Source organism: Danio rerio, chromosome 15, assembly GCF_049306965.1.
Source record: "Danio rerio strain Tuebingen ecotype United States chromosome 15, GRCz12tu, whole genome shotgun sequence".
NCBI classification, from domain to species: domain Eukaryota; kingdom Metazoa; phylum Chordata; class Actinopteri; order Cypriniformes; family Danionidae; genus Danio; species Danio rerio.
In genome coordinates, this window is record NC_133190.1 from 12,214,946 (window position 1) to 12,239,314 (window position 24,369).

At 38.5% G+C, this 24,369-nt stretch overlaps 1 protein-coding gene across 2 annotated transcripts; it reads right to left on the reverse strand.

Moving 5' to 3' along the window:
* Nucleotides 1-8,113: 8,113 nt before the first annotated feature.
* Nucleotides 8,114-17,818, reverse strand: LOC141377777 (G2/M phase-specific E3 ubiquitin-protein ligase-like). Of its 2 annotated transcripts, XM_073923409.1 has the most exons (14): nucleotides 16,401-17,818; nucleotides 15,082-15,287; nucleotides 14,275-14,350; nucleotides 13,814-14,083; nucleotides 13,639-13,689; nucleotides 13,386-13,451; nucleotides 13,190-13,243; nucleotides 12,571-12,644; nucleotides 12,391-12,453; nucleotides 12,076-12,281; nucleotides 11,860-11,956; nucleotides 11,617-11,779; nucleotides 11,026-11,129; nucleotides 8,114-8,360 (listed from the first exon to the last, which is right to left on the reverse strand). In XM_073923409.1, exons 4-14 carry the CDS (start codon nucleotides 13,889-13,891, stop codon nucleotides 8,306-8,308), a joined length of 1,011 nt encoding a protein of 336 aa, XP_073779510.1. In that variant the 5' UTR covers nucleotides 13,892-14,083; nucleotides 14,275-14,350; nucleotides 15,082-15,287; nucleotides 16,401-17,818; the 3' UTR covers nucleotides 8,114-8,305. The 2 variants fall into 2 exon arrangements, with proteins under 2 accessions (XP_073779510.1, XP_073779511.1); XM_073923410.1 differs by lacking the exon at nucleotides 8,114-8,360 and having other exon boundaries at nucleotides 8,722-11,129; nucleotides 13,639-13,710; nucleotides 15,837-16,404.
* Nucleotides 17,819-24,369: the final 6,551 nt, after the last annotated feature.

Below are 24,369 nucleotides of genomic sequence, written 5' to 3' on the forward strand. Positions count from 1 at the left end.
ATTGTCGAAATACATACAAATTTGTATGTATTTCTACAAATGTGTACTTATTGTTTTTATTTGCAGATTATGTATTTGAATGCAGCAAACAACAACCTGGCATCAACAGCATTTCACTTCTTCACAGAAGCAGTTCAAAAATTTGACTTACCGTCAAGGTGTGCGTAGTTGTATAAATACAAACAAAAGCAGCTTTTTTTAAAAATGTTTAATATTCTTCTCACATAAAGGGAAGGTGAGACCATGGAGTGGAAAACGTGAATATAGCCAGGTTCATGTTTTCTTCAAGGGGCACTGACCGTGGAAGTTTCATAGCTGGTAAAAGTGTCCATAATCAAAGGTAAAGTACAATTGTCTAAATTTTATAAAATGTTTTCATTTTTTTATTTTATAAAATGTAATCGCTTCATAAATATTATTTTAGTGAACTTACTTATACTTTGACCAAAATGTTTTTAGTATGTTATTAACTTTATACAACATGACATTGCATGTAGTTTTATTTTTTGAATTAGTACATCAGTAGGTATAGCAGCTTGTTAGTAAAAACTATTTAATATATTAGTATTTTGATCATTTTAGATGTCTTCTCTTTGTTGCTTTTGGTATCGCTTTCTTTTACAACCCGCAAAGTACCGCGTAAGTACAGTGAAATTACAGTGTACTTTTCTGTACGTACTGTGTAAGTATAATGAACGTATGTGTTGGTATAAGGGAACAAACCGTAATGCTTGGGTAAAAAGAAGGTAACAACCAGATGTTCATCACGAAATTTACCGCGTAAGTACAGTGAAATAACGGTGTACTTTTCTGTACCTATAGTGTAAGTATAAATAACGTTTACGTAAGTATAAGGGAACAAACTGTAATGCTTGGGTAATAAGGGGGTAACAACCAGATATTCAGCATGAAAGGTACCGCGTAAGTACAGTGAAATAACGTTGTACTTTTCTTTAAATTGCAAAAGAACAAACCATAATGTTTGCGTAAAAGGGGAGTAACAATAAGATACCCATCACGCAAAGAAGTATATTAAGTTTACGATGTACATTTCTTCAAGTATTGTATACATATAAAGAATTATGCAAGGATGGTGACAACCTATTGCTATCTGCAAATGTACTGTATATGCACCTGCGTGAGTACATTAGTACTCTTATTCAGTGCTTGGGTTTTATATGGGGTGTTTAATGAATAAAAGGTTTACAACCTGTGAAATTATGAACCCTTATTGTATACTGTATGTATTTTAAGTCTGCAATTCAATATAAAATATATTTCCATACACTACTTACCTTATGTTTACTCGTCGATCTCACCAAAGCCATCAATGTCTCCATAACTCACTATCAACAAATAACTTTGCATGACATAGGCCTACCGTCAGGGTTCAATGCAGATTAAAACAGGCTCGCATCTTTACTGCTGTTGCACAGGGGGGCTAACTGTTGCATTTCAGTAAATGTATAGCTGATGCTTTATAGAAAAATCTAGTAATTTGGTCTTTAATCAATAAAAACTGCTGCTGTAGTTTACTCTGTTCTTAGTGTTCAAGTATACACTAGTATGTTAAAGTTCAGCTTCTTCCCTCTTTGTTCCCTGTAGTTAAAGGGTAAATACAGTATTTGTTCCCTCCTTGTTCCCTGTACTTACAAAGTAAATACCACATTTGAGGGTTGTAAATTAAAGTGAAGCTTTGTTCCTCCCTTGTTCCCTGTACTTACAGGGTAAATACCACATTTGAGGGTTGTAAATTAAAGTGAAGCTTTGTTCCTCCCTTGTTCCCTGTACTTACAGGGTAAATACCACATTTGAGGGTTGTAAATTAAAGTGAAGCGTTGTTCCTCTCTTGTTACCCCCTTGTTCCCTGTACTTACAGGGTAAATACCACATTTGAGGGTTGTAAATTAAAGTGAAGCTTTGTTCCTCTCTTGTTACCTGTAGTTAAAGGGTAAATACAACATTTGTTCCCCCCTTGTTCCCTTTAGTTTACAATGTAAAATCTTGAAGGCAGTGAAATAAATATACAAACACACAATATATTTCTTCTTTACTTTGTAACCTTTATTTTAATAAATAAGCATTTTAAAAGACTTCATATTAATCAAACATTGTCTTGTCTATCATTGCCTATACTCATTCATTTTCTCTTCGGCTTTGTCCTTTTGTTAATCTGGGGTCGCCACAGTGGAATAAACCACCATCTTATCCAGCATGTTTTACGCAGTGGATGCCCTTCCAGCTGCAACCCATCTCTGGGAAACATCCATACACACCCATTCACGTGCATTCACTACGGACAATTTAGCCTACCCAATTCACCTGTACCGCATGTCTTTGGACTGTGAGGGAAACCGGAGCACCCGGAGGAAACCCACGCGAACGCAGGGAGAACTCCATGCAGAAACCTTCTTGATGTGAGGAAACAGCACTACCTACTGTGCCACCGTGTTGCCACCCAGCTGCAACCCATCACTGGGAAACATCCATACACACTCATTCACACACATACACTACGGACAATTTTAGCTTACCCAATGTCACCACATATTTTTGGACTTGTGGGAGCACCCGGAGGAAACCCACGCTAACATGGGGAGAACATGCAAACTCCACACAGAAATGCCAACTGACCCAGCCGAGGCTCGAACCAGCGACCTTCTTGCTGTGAGGCGATTGTGCTACCCACTGCGCCTGCCTATACTCAAACAGCAAAATAACACATTATTTCCTTCCCCCTTTTTTTCTGGCATCTCTTGCTTGGCTTCCTCTTCTGCTCTTCTCAGCTTCCACTGAGGACTCTGATGGTGAGTGGCTGATGAAATCCCATGGGTCTTGCTGCTCTGCATTTATATAAAATATATGAACAGACAGAAAGGCTTTTAGTAAGCTATAGACATGTTTATTTTCCTGTTTAATGTGTGTGTAGTGGTTGTCCAACAATTTCACACACTAAACATTTACAGATACCATACAGACACTATACATTACTATCAAACAAAAGTACTATCATCAGATCATATGGGAGATTGTGATCATTTATAGTGATAATAATTAAAGCGCAGAGGGAAAAGGCTTAAATAGTAGGCTAACTACTGTGCTAAAGTCCTAGGCAAACGTTACTAGTAATTGGGTGGGGGGGGGATTGATATATCAAACTGGCATGCTACAGAAAATATCAATTTACATTTCCAAACATTAATTTTGTCATTAACTTTGCTGTAATTAACGTATACAGGGAGAAAATCGTCTGCACAGTCAGTATGACAACAGTCACAGAGATCTGACCTGCTCATCATCCAGTCTGTCTGGAATGACATGAAGAAACTAAATCCATAGGAACTTTGGCAACATCTCTAAGATGTGCAAAGTAAACGACAGTAAACATTGGTAAATAATCGCTGCTGGCCGTTTAGATTTGGCCATGAACTAACGTTATTGTTACGCTAAAAACAAATGAAACAAAATAAATATAATCTGGTTAATGCACAATTTATAATCGTAACAATAGCCTTATTTACTAACAACGATTTACTCACATGTGTTACATGGTGACAAGACGGAGCAATTCCAAACGTCCCAAAAGTCTGAGCAAAACCTCGTGGCGTGCTGCTGCAGTTTGATTCGGATCTTTAGAGGCTTCTTGATTCACAACTCGTTTGAATCAACGAATCAGTAGGCGCGTACCTGAAGTGATACAATATCGCGAGATGGATTCAAATGCACACGGAGCTGTCTGTTGTTCTCGCGATGTTTTGATGTCACACTGATCGGTTTGTTGAAGACGAATCGATTCAACTCTCCGTCCTCCATTCCCAGAATTTCCTGTTCACGGCAGTACAAGGACGGCAGCGCGAGGTACATAAAACAAGTATTTTTATGACGTTATGTTCATAGAAGTGTTTGTTTAGGTTTTTGTTTCTATCTGATGTTTGTACCTATTTTTAACAATTACATCCTTTTCACAACACTGTTATGATGACGCGTTTAACGATCATCAGGATCTAAAATCCTTGAGTTTTTTATATGATTTTTTTTTTATAAAATAACATTTATTTGTATTTACGTATGTATTATATAATATGATTACATGTGCGAGGTGTCTCAAACAGTGTCTATGGTCATGAGTAAATTAGAAGTTATTCTCTCTTCTTGCTGGCGTTATCAGTTTCACACTATTTTTTTATTTTTCTAATTGTCGAGACAACACCATCGTAAAGTTGGAGCAAAGAAGATTGTAAAAAAATGTGTTGTACTTTCCCATTCACTGCGCTGAAATGTAAAAAGGGTCCATAACAGTACATCAACCATATTATGTTATCTTTCACTTTATTTAGGACTAATGATGGGTTAAGACATGTAACGTAGACTAACCATGTTCCGTACACTTTTCGCTATTCAGCGCACTCAAACGACCACTCCTCCGTCATTGAAAGCCAGATAAGCATGCTTGTGTGTTCATTCTCTGGGGGAATACCTATTGCACAATCCAAATCTTGATTGATGTCTTTTGGACCAGTAGTTTTTGAGAAAAGATGGGATAAGTACCGCCTTCGCATGTGTACGGAAGATGATAGGTATTAACGGTGTTCCGTACATGACTAAAATAGTGTTCCGTACAGGGCGCATAACTTTAATTTACTGGCAAAAATGGCCATTGTTTGAAGTCTTATTAAATTCTTATGTCAGAATATACTATTACTGTGTTTAACTTGAAGTTAATGATATATTAAATAACTCTTTTATGAAAGTTTTAAATGAAATAGCTTCAAAATCATTTACTTTTTATATCATGTTTATTTTATTACAGCATGACAATTCAAAATATAAAAACATTAAATTCATGCACATTGAAGCTAACTTGACTGACCTTTTATGAATATAAACATCATTACTGCAAAAGGAGGATCCAAACAGCGTTTGCAGCCTGTCTCTCAGGCTGAGAGTTGCGACATGCGGTATTTACCCACAATTGATGTTTAAACATCCCCATTTCAAAGCATTTATTTAACAAAAGATAATTTATTTAACAATTTGTGATAACATAATATTCACTTCATAAAGACTGTAATACCGTGTGATGCATAAATTAAATGCAAAAGCATATTGTCGGGGCTTTAAATGTCTCCCCTCCCAGGCGACACTTGCACTTTAAGCTTGCCCACTTTCTGTTTTCAAGCGCATTAGGTGGACGTAGCAAACTTACTGATTTTACTCGGAAACATATAGTAGGAATGTCTCTGTTGTGGTTGGGGCTGAAAGAGTGAGAATTAAAGATTACACAGATATATAGCTTGCCTACGACCCATAAGTATTTATTCAGAGATTAACGTTAAAAGGTCATCTGTACGGAACATCGTTGTGTACGGAATATGGTTAGTCTACGTTACTTTAATCAAAAACTAACCTTAGGGGTAGTTAACCCAAACGTTACATTTACTTACCATTTAATGAGTGACACAGAATTTAAATATGTACACTGAACTGCAAATAATCTTTACTTCAAAGTCTATACTGCCTGCACATATATTTAAGCCTTTTCCCTCTGCGCTTTAATTATTATCACTATAAATGATCACAATCTCCCATATGATCTGATGATAGTACTTTTGTTTGATAGTAATGTATAGTGTCTGTATGGTATCTGTAAATGTTTAGTGTGTGAAATTGTTGGACAACCACTACACACACATTAAACAGGAAAATAAACATGTCTATAGCTTACTAAAAGCCTTTCTGTCTGTTCATATATTTTATATAAATGCAGAGCAGCAAGACCCATGGGATTTCATCAGCCACTCACCATCAGAGTCCTCAGTGGAAGCTGAGAAGAGCAGAAGAGGAAGCCAAGCAAGAGATGCCAGAAAAAAAGGGGGAAGGAAATAATGTGTTATTTTGCTGTTTGAGTATAGGCAGGCGCAGTGGGTAGCACAATCGCCTCACAGCAAGAAGGTCGCTGGTTCGAGCCTCGGCTGGGTCAGTTGGCATTTCTGTGTGGAGTTTGCATGTTCTCCCCATGTTAGCGTGGGTTTCCTCCGGGTGCTCCCACAAGTCCAAAAATATGTGGTGACATTGGGTAAGCTAAAATTGTCCGTAGTGTATGTGTGTGAATGAGTGTGTATGGATGTTTCCCAGTGATGGGTTGCAGCTGGGTGGCAACACGGTGGCACAGTAGGTAGTGCTGTTTCCTCACATCAAGAAGGTTTCTGCATGGAGTTCTCCCTGCGTTCGCGTGGGTTTCCTCCGGGTGCTCCGGTTTCCCTCACAGTCCAAAGACATGCGGTACAGGTGAATTGGGTAGGCTAAATTGTCCGTAGTGAATGCATGTGAATGGGTGTGTATGGATGTTTCCCAGAGATGGGTTGCAGCTGGAAGGGCATCCACTGCGTAAAACATGCTGGATAAGATGGTGGTTTATTCCACTGTGGCGACCCCAGATTAACAAAAGGACAAAGCCGAAGAGAAAATGAATGAGTATAGGCAATGATAGACAAGACAATGTTTGATTAATATGAAGTCTTTTAAAATGCTTATTTATTAAAATAAAGGTTACAAAGTAAAGAAGAAATATATTGTGTGTTTGTATATTTATTTCACTGCCTTCAAGATTTTACATTGTAAACTAAAGGGAACAAGGGGGGAACAAATGTTGTATTGTTGTATGTTGTATTTACCCTTTAACTACAGGTAACAAGAGAGGAACAAAGCTTCACTTTAATTTACAACCCTCAAATGTGGTATTTACCCTGTAAGTACAGGGAACAAGGGGGTAACAAGAGAGGAACAACGCTTCACTTTAATTTACAACCCTCAAATGTGGTATTTACCCTGTAAGTACAGGGAACAAGGGAGGAACAAAGCTTCACTTTAATTTACAACCCTCAAATGTGGTATTTACCCTGTAAGTACAGGGAACAAGGGAGGAACAAAGCTTCACTTTAATTTACAACCCTCAAGTGTGGTATTTACCCTGTAAGTACAGGGAACAAGGGAGGAACAAAGCTTCACTTTAATTTACAACCCTCAAATGTGGTATTTACTTTGTAAGTACAGGGAACAAGGAGGGAACAAATACTGTATTTACCCTTTAACTACAGGGAACAAAGAGGGAAGAAGCTGAACTTTAACATACTAGTGTATACTTGAACACTAAGAACAGAGTAAACTACAGCAGCAGTTTTTATTGATTAAAGACCAAATTACTAGATTTTTCTATAAAGCATCAGCTATACATTTACTGAAATGCAACAGTTAGCCCCCCTGTGCAACAGCAGTAAAGATGCGAGCCTGTTTTAATCTGCATTGAACCCTGACGGTAGGCCTATGTCATGCAAAGTTATTTGTTGATAGTGAGTTATGGAGACATTGATGGCTTTGGTGAGATCGACAAGTAAACATAAGGTAAGTAGTGTATGGAAATATATTTTATATTGAATTGCAGACTTAAAATACATACAGTATACAATAAGGGTTCATAATTTCACAGGTTGTAAACCTTTTATTCATTAAACACCCCATATAAAACCCAAGCACTGAATAAGAGTACTAATGTACTCACGCAGGTGCATATACAGTACATTTGCAGATAGCAATAGGTTGTCACCATCCTTGCATAATTCTTTATATGTATACAATACTTGAAGAAATGTACATCGTAAACCTAATATACTTCTTTGCGTGATGGGTATCTTATTGTTACTCCCCTTTTACGCAAACATTATGGTTTGTTCTTTTGCAATTTAAAGAAAAGTACAACGTTATTTCACTGTACTTACGCGGTACCTTTCATGCTGAATATCTGGTTGTTACCCCCTTATTACCCAAGCATTACAGTTTGTTCCCTTATACTTACGTAAACGTTATTTATACTTACACTATAGGTACAGAAAAGTACACCGTTATTTCACTGTACTTACGCGGTAAATTTCGTGATGAACATCTGGTTGTTACCCCCTTTTTACCCAAGCATTACGGTTTGTTCCCTTATACCAACACATACGTTCATTATACTTACACAGTACGTACAGAAAAGTACACTGTAATTTCACTGTACTTACGCGGTACTTTGCGGGTTGTAAAAGAAAGCGTTACCTTGCTTTTTTATATCATTGTGTTTCTAATAGGATTGAACGCCTTTGGCGTGATGTCAGAGTTCTTGTGATAAACAAGTACTTAGCCATGCTACACTCCTGGAAGCTGAAGGATTGCTGGATTTATCAGCGGTTGTAGACCTGTTCTGTCTTCACTACACCTTCCTCCCAAGACTTCAGGCAGACTTGGACACCTTCACAGAATCGTGGAATCATCATCCACTCTCCTCAGAGAGCAATCGAAGTCCAGAACAGCTATGGCAGGTTGGACTGATGCAAAGAAATACCGGCCAATCAGAGAATCATGAGGTAATGTAACCCTGCATTACTTTTTAAGGTATTAATTGAGATTATTGTTTAACAGTATGTTTAACTCCTATATCTCCAGAATATTGAAGAGCCAGATGTGGATTGGGACATAGCAGCGTCTTATGATGCTTGTGAAGATGTCAGAGTTGTTTTTCCAGAATTCGAATGCCCTTTGAGTTCAGATGGATTGAGGTTACTCGAAATTCAACTGAATTCAACTGATCCCACTCTTGAGGTCAAAGAACTCTATTTACTTTGTCTGGGGATTGTTTCTTCAAATGTCATGTAATTTGAAGCAAAAACACCAAGCACATACAGTATAAACGCATCAGAAAGAAATTTATTTTGTTGAGGCTTAATTACAAATTGTATATGTCTTTTCTTAATTCAATGAACAACATACTGGAACCACTCAGTACATCACATACTAACAAAAAAAATAAATAAAATAATATACTGTAGTTTATTCATTTTATTATCTAAAAGGTGCTACATCTCTGTTCTTTTAAAATATTGATAACCTTGTAACAGAAACAGTATAGTGTTTACTTCGTATTCTATAAATTGATCTCAAGAACGACCAAATTCTTTGCTTTTGCTAACAGCCTGCTGCATAATGCTAAAAAAGTCTTTGTAAGTCCCTAAGTGCTGTGCAGGCAAGGTGATAGTACGGGAACATGCATGTGCAAGCGGGTAGCATATGCTGTGTTTACCATATCGCAGCAGACAGCCATGGTCAAATTCAACATGTAATTTTGATATTTAGGTTACACTTTAGTTTACAGTGCTCTACATACCATATACTTTCAAATCGGACAGTTTTTAAGATGTAACATTTAAGTACAGAGTAAAATTAACAATGTACTAACAATATGGCTAGAAATAGGTTTGTTTTAAAGTTAGTTGTAATTATGCATACTTGACTGTTATTGCTACACTTAGAAGTCATTTTTGTGACACAGACACTAAATTAAAGTGCTACCAAATATTTAAAAAGCACAACTACAGCAACTCATATTGATTATTGAAACTGTGCATAACTAAAATTTGCAACCTCTGGGGTAAAAAAACAGCTTTAAAAAAGGTCTAGCAGGTCTACACGTTGTTGTTGTTGTATTATTATTATTATTATTATATATACAGTTGAAGTCAGAATTAGCCCCCCTGTTTATTTTTTCTCACAATTTCTCTTTAACGGAGAGAAGATTTTTTTCAACACAGTTCTAAACACACTACTGTGTGTGCGCGCACTTAGCCTCGGAGACGAGCAGAGCACACGCATCTAATGCCATCTTAATGCGAGCGCTTTAATGGTCAAATACATGCACATTTGTGTCAGAGCGCTGTGTTTAGTGATTATTCATATTAACTCTCATTTGTGTAAAAAACAATCAAGTTGAGAATCAAAAGACACGAGAAAGAGAAATCATATCTGAGCCGCACTATTCTTAAAGTGGCAGTGCGCAATATTCCTGCTGCTGACAACATGACAAAATCTCTCACTGCTCTTGACTGAAGGACTTTTGTAGCTGAAGTTTTTTTTTTTTTGACAGTGAAGATGCTTAAAGCAGTTTGTTTTATATTTTTATTTTATTGTATTTATTTCCCTTTCCTTATTTACAGGGAGGAAAATAACTGTGCATATATAAAATCAGATTTATTTGCCCTCCTGAATTATTAGCGACCCTTTCCCCCCAGTTTCAGTTTAATGGAAATATTTATTTTCAACAGATTTAATAACTCATTTCTAATAACTGATTTCTTTTATCTTTGCTATGATGACAGGACATTATATTTTACAAGATATTTTTCAAGATACTAGTATTCAGCTTAAACTGACATTCAAAAAATTAATAAGGGTAATTAAGCAAGCCATTGTTTAACAGTAGTTTCTTCTGCAGACAATCAAAAATATTGCTTAAGAGGGCTAATAATATTGAGCTATTACAATGGGTTTCAAAATATTTAAACCTGCTTTTATTCTAGCTGAAATAAAACAAATAAGACTTTCTCCAGAAGAAAAAAATACTATAAGAAAATCCTGTGAAAAATTCCTCTGTTAAACTTTATTTGGGAAATATTTATATATAAAAAAAAAACAAAATTCACAGGTGGGCGAATAATTTTGACTTCAACTGATAATCGTTTTAAATAATTGTGATTACAATTATGACCAAAATAACCGCTATTATGATTTTTCCCATAATCAAGCAGCCTTATAATTTAGTATGGCCCCTAAACAATGTTACAAAAATGTAAATGGCCCTTGATGGAAAAAAGGTTCCCCACCCCTGGATTATGTGACTTTGAAGACTGGAGTAATGAAGCTGAAAATTAATCTTTAAAATCACTGAAATAAATCATTAAATTTGGTTAGAAACTACTTTTGAACAGTTATTTTATAGTGCAATAACATTTTACAATTTTACCATTTGTTCTGTATTTTTGATTAAATAAATGCAGTCTTGGTGAGTAGGAGAAGCTTATTTTAACATTTAAACATTTAAAAATCCTACTGACCCCAAATGTTTGACCGGTGGTGTATTAAAGATTCAAAAAATAGAAAAACTATAAAGGCAGATCCAAAGATTGCAAAAAAACGTGAAAAACATTGTAGAATATTTACCTTTGAATATCCTCCTTTCTTTCACATGTTAGAGGTCCAGTGTACCCACATCCGAGGATTCTTTCAAAAAGGTCAAGAAGAGCTGTAGCGTCCGCTGTCTCAATCTGAAATAATGAAATCAGTGCTTGTTCTTATCTGTAGTTTTGGCTAAAACTTAAATATACATAAAATGTACAGTGTAAGTACTGCTGAACATATTGAACATTATTTTTTTAAATGTTTAGTGAACAGGAACACAAATGAAATATAAAATTAACATTTAAAAATGTAATTTATTTGTATTATTCGAAGCAGAATTTAACCATCATGTCACCTTTCTCATGATTAATCAGATTTATTAACAAAACAACTGTATATAAAGACCAATTTGATGGAACGCAAACATTCTAAAAGTATATGGTTAATGTATCATTATAAAAGACTGATTTTTCAACATTGATAATCATAAATGCATTTCTTATGACAAAATAAAATTAAGCTGTGCAATATTATTTGAGCACACAAACACAGCCTTGTTGGTGAGAAAACGTAAACAAATTATTATGTTTACAAACATTTGACAAGTACTGTGGATAGTATTTAAATTAAAACCTTTTCGATGAGGTCTAGCAGATCTGCATCTGTAACTGTAGCCTTTGACAACTGATCTTTATCAATGTCCCCAGAAGAGATGAAATTGTAGATCCACTCCTGAAAAAAGTTAGGGGGAGGGCCATCTTGTGTAATGCTTACAGCCATGATTTCACCAATTGTCCTAAAATGAAAAAGGGCAGTTGATGAATTGGCCAAGAAACATTTAAAACAAAATCTAGTTTATGATGCTATTAAATATACCTATAATTGTCATTCTGAAAATCTGTGGTAGAATACTTCAGATTTTTCCCAGAATTGCCTCCCTCAAAGAATTTTGCCTCAATCCCAGCCATCATTTCTGCCGAAAAAAGTTATTACTAAAAAATGAATACTAATAAACAAAGCCTTGGAAAAATAAAATGCTGACTATATTTTATAAAACACAAATAAATTTATATGAGGAAAACTAAAACATACCTGTCAAGAATTCTTTCATAAGGGCACCACTGTCTATCCCAGGCTCTCCAATGAATGTTACTCTGAGGGGATTCTTTGGAGAAGACTTCTTCTGACGTTTCCATTGCATCAAGCCTCGATTAAACATGTCCTTCCTTGTGACGCAGACACTGAAAATAGTTGTAGGATCTATTGCTTCTTTGAGTTTGTGGATTACTTCTGTAATGCTAAAAAAATTAAGTTAAATAGATGCATTATTTAGTTTTTTTTGTCCAAGGCAAGTAAACAAACAAACAAACAAACATATAAGTAAAAGATTAGCAAACTTGACAGGACCTGCTTTGCTTGTCTGGGTTTTGCACAGTAATGTCCAAATCCATGTTTGGTCTATTTTCACATCTAGAGATATTATATAAAATTAAATAAAAATATATCACTACATTGCACAAACTAAAACTCAATTAAAGCCGCAAAGCATTAAAAAAAAAAAAAGAAAAAAAAAGCAATATTTATAACCTTTCCCCGCAGGTGCTCGCGTGTACTTCAATGTAGTCTTGTGAATACATGCCAGAACACACTGGACAAGATACCTAACAGAAAAAAACAATGCAGAAAACAAATAGTAACAATTTATAATAAGGTTGTATGAACAAACAATGAACACTACATTTATTACAGTATTGATTCATATATGTTAACATTGATGAAAGTAAAGTTGTTCATTGTTAGTTCATGTCAACTGAGTGCGTTAGCTAACGTTAGCCAGCATGAATTTGAATGTTGATAATGCATTAGTTAATGCTGAACTATGATTAATAAGTTTTGTACAAGTATCGTTCATTATTAGTACATGTTAGTAAATACAAGAACATTAACTAATGACAGCATTTATCAATACAAATATAAATGCATTTCTTACAATAATAAGTCATATGCAAAAAGCTGAAAATGAAATGTACAAATTTTCAAATTAAAAGAGGTCACCAAACTTGTTACTCAAGGGCTGGTATCCTGCAGAGTTTAGCTCCATCCCTAATAAATCACACCTGAACATGTCTGCAGGACACCGTTCCTCCATAACTGAGCTTGGGGACCTCTGATTTAAACATTTAAGCACTGCAATCATCAACATTACCATTGGATCCATCACTGACACAAATGAATTCACAGTATCCAATTCATCCTTGAACTGTGGATATAAACATATATAAATGATATAAGATTTAATTTTGAGAGAAAATTACTCTCACCCCCTCACCCACCCGCCCCCCCCCCCAAAAAAAAAAAAAAAACGGAACATACATGTAATGCAACATAAAATTACTACTTACATTGCTACTAAATGTATCCAATTTAGTGGATGTTGATGGAACTTCAGTGTCAGGGTCTTTGGTGTTCTTATATGTAGATTTTAAAAAAAGACATTGTTTATGCTTATTTTAAAAAGTAATTCAAAATAATTGCATGGTACAAACTAACAAATAAACAATTAGCTTGTTCCTGATGTGTTTATCAATAGGTATTGATAAAAGAGTTTTGCAGTTTTAGTATCTTAATCTGGAATGATGGTACTGAACAACCTACATTGACACTGGATTGATTCACTTTTGTAGAAATGGGTGGCACTTCAGGGTCCTGAGACAAATTAAACAGTAACTGTGTATTAAAAATAATTGACCATTATTTCATGAAATATGACTAATTTTATGTGTTAAAATAAATAAAACAATTAAATTTTTAAAAAGATTTTGAAGTTTACCGATTCACAATCACTGCTATCAATGCATATCCCTGTCTCACACTCCTGAACGTGCATAGCCAGTAGTTGAATTGGCATGTCGGTAAAGCATTAAGCACATCGTGCTTTTGGCATTTTTTGATGAATAGGGTAAAGGGGAGATATCTAGACTGTTCTGTAATGGCAGGATATACAGAGAGCCCTTTCCTCCTGCCGTTTTAATGATGTAGGATCCTGTATATCCTTTAGCTTCTGGTGGGACAACATTCAACTTCCGCTGACCTGACCCACCTGAGTAAAAATTATTAGAAGCCTCATCAGATTTTTTTAAAATTTCACTCAGGAACTGAATAGTTAATGTTAACATGAAAGTACTAAAGCATAAATAAAACTCAAAGTATCAACTCAGTGTAAAGACATCTGCATTTGTTGATATCAAGTCATAGTGAAACTTTATTTTTAAATCAACCTAGCAACCTTACCAACAGCTTTATAGAGCATCCAGGCTCCTTCCAAAGATGCCATTTTTGTATACGTCTCTGTAAGAAGTTTGGATATCTGGTGGGTAAACATGCAAAAACATTATGCTTTAAAACAAATCTTATATATAGTAATAAAATATTGTGTAGTGATAATCAATTTTCTTTAAAAATTACATACTATTTGGAGATAGTTATGTACTTCCAAACCTGCAAGATCTCCAAAATCAAGAGATCTCTGACCCTCCCATAGAGAGCAAAGGTACAAATTTGGTGAAGCTCCAGAAACATTGTACACATTTTTAAAATAATCTATAAGATGTCAATGTTTCAAACAGGGCTCTTACAGGTTTGGAATAACAAGTGAGTAATTGTGGAGTGTGAGTAATTAATGAAATAATTTTCATCTTTGGGTGAAATATCCCTTTAAATACGACTATACCAGCTTTTAGATGAATTAATTGTAACTTTAAAAAGGGCCCCCTCAGTGTTCTCTTACAGGAGGAACACCTAACACTCCACACTTTGCAGAGAACTACTACTACAGAAGCTGAGCACAGATGCAGAGGGAGTGGATCAAATAAATAAATTAGCTTGTAAATGACAAGGATGAATAAGCTGTCGCAATGACTTATTTCAATATATGATTTTCTTCTTTATTTGTGGTGCCAGCAGTTACATGTTATAGCAAACCAGTGTATATATGAAAGGTCAATGAGATCCAAACCACCATGTTCAAAATTCTTTAAATTCGTTGCTCTGCAATATTCCCATTCTCTGTACAGTGTGTAAAAACTTGAAATGTCTAACCTCTGAGTGATTTGCATCTTCTGGGATGGCAACAGTCCTCCGTCCTAATCCAGCCTGTAAAAGAGTTAACTCATCGGAGGCCTTTGGGGTTCTATCAGTGGTCTTGTTTATCAAAAAAAAAAAACTGCACTGGTGTTGACTTGCTGGGTCTTTTTTTGGCATTTGCTGTAGGGGTTTTTCGACCCTTAAACAAACCAGGAAATGCTCTGAAAGAAAAAGCATAATAATATGTCAGCCATATATTTAATATGTTTTAAAGAATAATACAGGTGGGCTCTGCTCATCTAAAGTGACATTCTCTGGCCAATTGCAGCATCTGAGTTATCCTTTAGATTTATGCTTAAATTATGGTACTTAAGGGCTGCTACTGTGCTGCTTTTGTTTTCCAGTATTAAAGTGGAAGTTCACCCAAAACTAAAAAAAAAAATGTGTCATCATTTAATTACACTTGTTTAAAGCCTGTTTGAATTTCTTTCATCTGTTGAACACATGCTGTTTTGAAATATGTTGTAAACCTGTAACCATTTACATTTATAGTATTTTTTTTTCATACTATAGACAAAAAGGGTTACAAGTTTCTAACATTTTTCAAAATATCTTGAGTATTTTAAGTTCAACAGAAGAAACTCAAAAGTATGGAATCACTTAAAAGAGTGTATAAATGTTTATTTTAGGTAACCTATCTCTTTAAGATGATTCACTTAAAATGACAGAAGAAATTACATATAATGCTGGCTGCTTTAAGAGATGCAAACCTTGCCATACTGTGGTCCACTGTCCCTGGTGCAGATAAACTTTGCTGCGCTCTAACTGCAGACTGGACCCTGCTGCCCTGCTCTCTCTGAACCTGACCTTCGTCTGCAGAAATAAATAGAAATAGTCTATATTGTCTCAATTCAAAACTAAATGAGCACAACACAATTAACTTAATCATGCCCGGTGAGGAACAGCTTGATTCGGTTGCAGCGAGAGCATTACGCAAAAGATTAACGACATGCCTGGCCGCATTCTGCAACTCTGCCTGTGTTCAATAGAAAAAACAATAATAAATCTAAGGTCTAAAATAGCACTTGTATATACTGCATGTACAGTAGGCTATATGGCATAAAATCAGTATATGTAAGGTAAGGTAACTGAACTAAAAGTTATAAGAAATAAATAGTGCCATATATTAATGTTTTACATCTAAAAACGAGTCAATGTTAACTGGGTTCGTGAAGCAAACAGAAATCTAATTAAGGTCAGCTAATTTGAACACTTTCTGTATCCAAACAGGTAAGCAAAGTAAACATTACATGGTAATAATCACCACCACATACCTCTTTTTGATTTTCCATCTTCTAACGTTAATTCGACGCCACGGTGACCCGATGTTACAGCTTTTCCCGCCTGAGGTCTTAAATGATCATCAAAGCGTCCAATCCCGACTAACTTCCGGAAAAGGGAAGGTAGCCAATAGCGTAAGAGATAACAAGTGAACCAAGTCCCGCCCCAGGACTGACAAAATTCCAAAATGTTTCGCGCGAGCAGAGAATAGAATCAGCGAGTGAGCGGAGAGAACTGATCACGCGCTGTAGACATGACCTCGCTCGCGAGAGCGTACATCGTGCGCACAGATGATGAGGTGCGCTTGAAGATCCCCTGTGCGCTCGTGAGCTGTAGTTTCCTTGTGTGTATGCCTGTAATCTGCTCGCGGTTCACTTCTCCTTGCGCGTAAACATCACCGCTGCGCTCGATTAATATTGGCATTGATTTCCCGCCATCCTTCTCATTATACCCCCAGGGCCAGCAGGACCAACCGATTGAACTGGCGAGAAACCTAGTGCAGTCTGGGGAACCGCCAGGGGTCGTGGCTCCATCCCTCTGTCTGGATAGAGCCCCGTCTTTCTTGGGATGCTCGGCAGATCCACCTCGATGCACCGCCATCTGGGTGCTGGTGAGGGCAGAACCGCAGTCTGGGCCTGGGAACAGGAGGAGAGAGAGAGGGTGAGAAGAGAAAGGTTATTTTGCCGACCCTGGACCCCGCCACCAGGTGATCCTTCATCAGCTGGATGGCCGTCTCCAGATCATCTGGCCGGTGGCACTGGACCCATTCCGTTGGTTAGGAGGGGAGGCAGTGTGATGAACTGTTCCAGTACCACGGCATCCACCAGCTGGGCGGTGGTCCGGCCATCCTGCACCAGCCATTTGCGGCAGGCGTCGCAGTGCTTTCAGTCAGTGACCAGAAGCGCTGACGTTGCTCCTCCGGATTACAGCTGGCCCGCTGAAGAATGGCTCACTTTAGGTGAGTGTACTCCAGGAGATTCTGGTCTGGTAGCTGCTGTGTGGCAATCTGGAGAGAGAGCAGCGGGATAACTTTTAAAGGCCACTCTGCCCGCGGCAAGCACATACCTCTGCCATCTTCTCGAACAGATTGAGGAACACAGATCGTCCTCCACCACCATTTTCTGGAAAGCAATGGGAGGGTGGGCGGCAGATGTCGGAGCTTCCTGGATCTCCTGGGACAATAGTCTCCGGATTAGCTTTCGGTCCTCCCGCTGGGCCTCCACGAGGACTTGGAACCGCTGATGTAGGTCTTTCTTTAACTCCACCAGAGCCTGATGTTGTTCGTTGAGAAGCGCTAGCGCCTCAATGACTTCCACACATAGACTTGTAGACAGAGTAGACATTCTGGCAGCAATGTTTCTTCTTCGTCTCGGACTTCGGCACCACTGTAGTAAAGTTCGTTCTTGTTGTGGGAAGAAGACAGGGTCGGCGATTTAAATAAGTATCTCCTTAGTTATATTTAAGTTAAATAAGTTCTCCTTAGATAGTTCTCCTATGGAAATAAGTTCTCCTTAAGAAGTTCCCTTAATTTCTGATTGACCTGCTGATTAGCCGCCGGGCAACAAAGCATGCTCCACCCCCCCCCCCCCCATCCCTTATTGGTTGTTCGATCACGCTCACCTCTCCACAAAGACATTTCTGTCTGATTCACAAACTTTTTGAAAAACCGAATTAGCCAGACATCAGTTAAGATACAGAATCTGCCAAATCATCTTAGATCATTTAAGCGAGCTATGAAGAACATACCCCTGTTCACAGCTGTACTCGGTCTAGTTCCCTTGGCTCCGCCCCTTGTTAAATCAGGGCCAAAAAGTGAAACACACAAAAATGTAAAGTGCAGAGTGAAAACAACATCACAAACTCACGATTAATATGCAAAAGTTTTTTTTTTTTTTTTTTTGCATTGATTGATTTTTTATTTGCAGTTTGTTTTATGTTTTCAAATGTAATTTGTATTTCTCAAAACTTTATTTTAACTTTGCGATTTTTGAAGATTTGTATTTTATTTTTTTTTTTGCTCAAGACTTCTTTTTGTTTGTTTGCAAAGCTTTCTTTTATTTTGCAAGTATATATGGCCCTAGATTGACTAGGTATAGTAATATATAATGTCAATGCAATACAGTTTAAATAACCGCGCTTGCTCTTATTGGGTGAACTACATTATTTAATTTTATTTACTTTTTTTTTACTCATCAATTTTGAATATGTTGCAATTGACATCTTTAGTAGGGATTTTTGTTCACAATATTTATCAGAATATCTTAATATTTGTTCAAGAGAAGAAAAAAATACTTAAACAGGTTTTACAGGTAAACAGGTTTTACTTAAAACAGGTTTTTATGTGAGGGATGAGTTAACTGATTTATTTGTTAGTTTTTGTGCTGTAGGGGTGTAAACTTTCCCTTTAACATTACTGTCACTATTATGTAGTATAACTAACATTTATCGCATTGCTATTATGTTTTATCTCACATGTGTGCAGCATTCACCTGGGTGATGTGACACAGCCTAAGGACAACAGAGCCAGTGTGCTCACCACAAACCAACAGCAGGTGGAGGAAAGACCAGTTTGACCCCATGCAGTGTATCGTTACTTCAGCCTACACAGAACTCCCCATAGAGAACTCACCCGGTCAGCTGTATATTTTCTACAGATACTGTTAGATGTGACTATGACTGTTTTCTGTTGTCTGCATTCAAGGTGAGACATCTGACATCTAAATAAAACATACACATCAGCCAGATTTCCACTTCAGCTGAGAAAAATGGGACTTTAAACAGAGAGTGTATTGCTTTATGTTGGTGTGTTTTCTGCAGATGAAGTTGATGTACTTGTCAGCATTTGTCAAATAAATATTTCAGATGTTTACACATATTCTGCACATTTATGTTAAATTTTTAAATACTTTTTTGTGTCCTGAAGAATAAGTAATGTGGGTAATTTTACTGTGATTGTTAACTGTGGACAGCTAATTTACACATTCATCTTATATCATTCACATTTTGCTACTCAGTTCTTTGCTATTTTTCTATACAAAGGTATTTTATTCATGAACATATAACATTTATGGCTATTTAATGTTCACATTATAGGAAAAAGAATACCAATGGTGCATGTGACTCTTACTAATCAAACTAAATCAATATAATACATTACAATAGCAAAAATAACACCAAGAACACTTTTGAATTACTAATTATTATTAGATTCTGAAATAATTTATTACTTATTAATAAAAGGTAATACAGATATCACATTTAAAACCACCCAGCAGGTGGCAGTATGACACTGTCTTAAGATCTTAAGTCACTCAAATGGAGAGACTGAACAAAGCATCTACATTTGTACACATGCCTAATTCTTTGATGGTCTTAAATCACAGATTTCTTTCCAGCAAAGTATCCCATTAATTCAAAGGTAAACCAGAAGTAAAATTACATTGCGTTGCGGAAGTGAAGGGATGTTATTGTGAAAAGGGTCTATTCAGTAAATAAGGATGATTGGAAGGTCATGCCTGAATAATCACGTGATTATTTAGTTGCATGACTAGAACTGGGTTTAATTAGTGACATTATAGTTTAGACATCTAGCATATTCTTTTGAATTTGTCTAACTACAAGTTTTTTTGCATTTAAAAAGTAAATTCTAGCCTAGGGTAAAAATGTAGGGTAATAATGCCAGGACACCAGGATTACAGTTTTCCCATGTGATCTCCTATAAACTGACTAACCATTCTTATTAGCCTGGCTAAGTTTCAGTGAGCATCCAGTCTTGGGCTGCAGGGTAATGTGGCTGTATGTTTTGTATGCTAGTGCTAGGTTTGACTAGTGATAGAGAGCTAGATTAACACATATCTTGAGAGCAGGTGGATGCTTTTTTTTTTATAATTATGTGCACCACAACTATACAAAAAGTACACTATTGTTAAATTAAGACCTAGAACTGAGGAAACTGAGAGTTAAGCAAACTGAAACAGCTAATTAACAAAACAGAACTAATCAGAAACCATTACAAGTGCACAAGAACTTAAGCAAAAACAGGACATAAACAAGTAAATAAACTAAACATTTGATCTAAAAATAACATATGATTGTAAAATGACTAAAAATGATTTATGCTATGCAATATCTAGATATTAAGTTTTCCAATGGAACTGTGTAGCTTTTGATACATTTAGTTGTGGTACAGTACTGTTTTATACTATTCACAACAAGATTGTGAGTATTGGGTGATATATTTTAATATTATTCATTCATTCATTTTGTTTTCAGCTTAGTCCCTTTATTAATCAAGGATCACCACAATGGAATGAACTGACAACTTATCCAGCATATGTTTTACACAGTGGATGCCCTTCCAGCTGCAACCCATCACTGGTAAATATCCTAGGGGAAACTGGAGCACCCAGAGGAAACCCAAGTGAACACGGGGAGAACATGCAAACTCCACACAGAAATGCCAACTGATCCCGCCGAGGACCTTCTTGCTGTGTGGCGACAGCTTTACCCACTGCACCACCGCACTGCCATTAATTTATTCTTAATCATAAACAGTAATTATACTTACCATTTTTTCTATTTTTGCAATGACATTTAATCAAATGTTCACAATTTTAGCTTTGTATAATTTTCATTGAAGTCAAATGCTGCAAAACACATTTTTTTTCAGTTTTGAGTGATTCAATCATAACAAATGCTGGACACTTGCTACAGCCCCTGTAATTATAAGAAATGTGCAAAAAATGTCCCTTGAATTCAGCACACAAACAAGGACTTCAAACAAACAAAATGCAAACCTTTCAAAACACAGTTTTAGTAATCACGTGATTATTTAGTTGCATGATTAGAACTGGGTTTAATTAGTGATAGTTTAATTAATAGTTTAGACGTCTAGCATATTCTTGTGACCTCGTCTACCTACAAGTGTTTTTCCACTAAAAAAGTTGAAAACATATAAATAAACAGTATTTTTATATCAGCATTTGCACTTCAGGTTTAGGTTACTTTTAGCTTTATACATGTTCCCCTTCGGGTGTGGAACTCCAATGCTATTAGTGGATTTGAATTTAGAAATCCACGAATTGGGAGGATTCGGTTTAGAAGCCGCTTGTCTGAAAGAGTATTGAACGGGCCAATGAATGCATGCTAATGCGCTGCTCGCGGGCAGTTCATGTCGTCATTGCGATGCCATGACTGTTGAGCAGTAAAGATCGCGGCTAGCCTTTGCAAAAGGGCAAACCACCCCAGTTGTCCCCTGCTCTGCAGCGGGCACTCGGGCAGATCTGAGGGTTTTAGCGAGAGATAATCCGTCGCCCACGGGCCCATGGACCTCCCGCTCCTCCAAGCGCTCCATCCAAGCTTTGGGCGGGGGAAGCGATCCATCTAATAGATGGTAGCCCTTGCACTCGATGACACCGGAGACCAGACGTCCACCGTGGCATCGGAGGGTAGGCTTTCATTGTCCGATGATGATCCAGACCCGCTCGCCCCCTCCGGGCAGGTGAGTGCTGTCAAACGGATCCTGAAACGGACATGTTAGCCATGCTTTCCCAGGCTGGGCCGACTAGATGGGTGCTACGTAGAGGACCAGAGGGCAAAGCCTTCGAAGCCTCTCGTCCCCTTCTTCCCGGAGGTGCACAGTAGGCTCACACGGTCTTGAAGGGCACTTTTTTCTGCTCGTGCTGCGTGTCCCTCCACCCTCACCACTCTTGACGGTGGAGCGGCCAGGGGGTATGTGGCGATTCCTCAGGTTGAGCGCGATTGCAGTCAATCTTTGTCCGCGTGGCGCCTCTTCTTGGCAGGGTCCATCTCATCTCCCATACAAAGCCTGTAAGTTATCTGCCTCCCTCGGAGCTAGAGCTTACAAGGCTGCGGGCCAGGCTACTTCCGCCTTGCATGCAATAGCCACCTACCAGAGCTACCAAGCGCAGGCACTGGCCGAGCTGCACGAGGGTTCAGTTCAGCTTTATTTGTATAGCGCTTTTACAATGTAGATTGTGTCAAAGCAGCTTCACATAAATGGTCATAGTAACTGGAACAGTGTGGTTCAGTAACTGGAACAGTGTGGTTCAGGTTTTAGTGTTTAAGTTCAGTTCAGTTTAGCTCAGTTCAGTTTGATTTAATCATTACTGAGAGTTCAAACACTGAAGAGCCAATTCATCGATGCTTAGCTCTACCAATCCTGAACCATGCGAGGCAGTGGCGACAGCGGAGAGGGAAAAAAAAACTTCACCTGATGGGAGTGAAGAAAAAAAACCTTGAAAGAACCAGACTCAGTTGGGCACGACCATTTTAATTTCTCCGCTGGCCAAAAGTCTTGTGCAGAGCTTCATTCGCCGTGGTTTAGGCTGGAAGATGGGTCCAACCCAGGCTTATGAGCTTTGCACCGCAGCCGACTAAGCTCTTCAACTACTAAGTCCGCTGGGTGTGCGTTGGGGAGGACGATGTCGACACTAGTGGTCCAGGAGCACCCCCCCTGGCTAAAACTTGGCTGATATGCGCAAAGTCGACAAAGTCCGCTTTCTTGACTCCACCATGTCCCAAGCTGGCCTGTTCGGCGACACCGTCTGTGAATTCACCCAGGAGTTCGAGGCAGTGAGAGAGCAGTCTGATGGGTGATGTCACCTTCGGCGGAGCCGTAAGCCCGCTCCGCCTGCCGTACCATCCATATCTGCTCCTCGCCAAAGGCGTCCGCCTACGAGAGCTGCACCGCCCCCGCACACACCTCTGGCTAGGCGAGCGCGTTGAGCACCTTGGAAGCAGGCAGCGCCCCCCTACCCAGAACGCTGCTAAGTCCGGCAATGGACCGCGAAGCGTCTCTGGGACAGGTCATCTGGAGAAGAGGGAACTTGCTCTTTCCCCGCTGGAGGGCGGGGCCCCATTTCCAACAACACTTTTTACTGCCATGAAAACATCAATGTAAGAGCACTTTTCTACTTCCCCAGATGTGACAAGCCGAAATCTGCCAGTCTAAGACACTGTGCTCTCTAGCTCGCAGGTTCGGTGCGTTTCGCCAGTGGCTCACGAGCTCTGGGAGGACGGTCTCCTTTCTTCCACCCCTCGAGCCTGCCCTCCGGAGCTTGGGTGCGGATTGAGAGCACGCCGTGCTGCCACACTGCTGGTACGTCAGCGATTGTAGCGATGAGTCTATTAGCGAGAGCTCTGGCTGCCTGGTTAGCCCAGGCCAGCCCTTCGCGGAGGCTCATATGAACAATCAGACTCAGCTATGCAATTCAGTTCGCGAAACGGCCTCCCAAGTTCACGGGTGTGTATTCACTAGGGTCAGCCCCTGTCTTGCAAGAGGAGATTGCTGTCCTCCTGGCAAAGGATGCAATCGAGCCACTTCAGCCGAGATGGAGAGCGGGTTTCACAGCCCGCACTTCATAGTGCCCAAAAGAGCAGTGGGTCACAGCCAATCCTAGATCTGTGCGTTTTGAACCACTGCACAAGCTGCCGTTCAGAATGCTTACGCAGAGGTCCTCTGGATTGGTTTGCAGCCATAGACCTGAAGGACGCGTATTTTCATGTCTCCATTCTTCCACGCCACTGCCAGTTTCTGCGGTTTGCGTTCAAAGGTCGATGGCAATACAAGGTCCTCCCCTTTTGGCTCTCTCTGTCTCCGTGGGTCTTCACCAAACTCGCAGAGGGTGCTTTAGCGCCCCTTCGGCTCGCGGGCATCCGCATACTCAATTATCTCGACGACTGGCTGATTTTAGCCCACTTGCGGGAGCAAATGACCATGCACAGAGACAAGGTGCTCCGGCACCTCCGCCTGTTGGGGTTGCAGGTCAACCGAGAAGACCAAACTCATCCCTGTGCAGAGGATCTCTTTTATCGGGATGGAACTGGACTCGGTCACCATGGTAGCACGCCTCTCCGGAGAGCGCGCTCACCTGTTGCTGAACTGTCTGAGAGCTCAACAGCAAAATAGTGGTCCCACTGAAATACTTTCAGAGGCTTCTG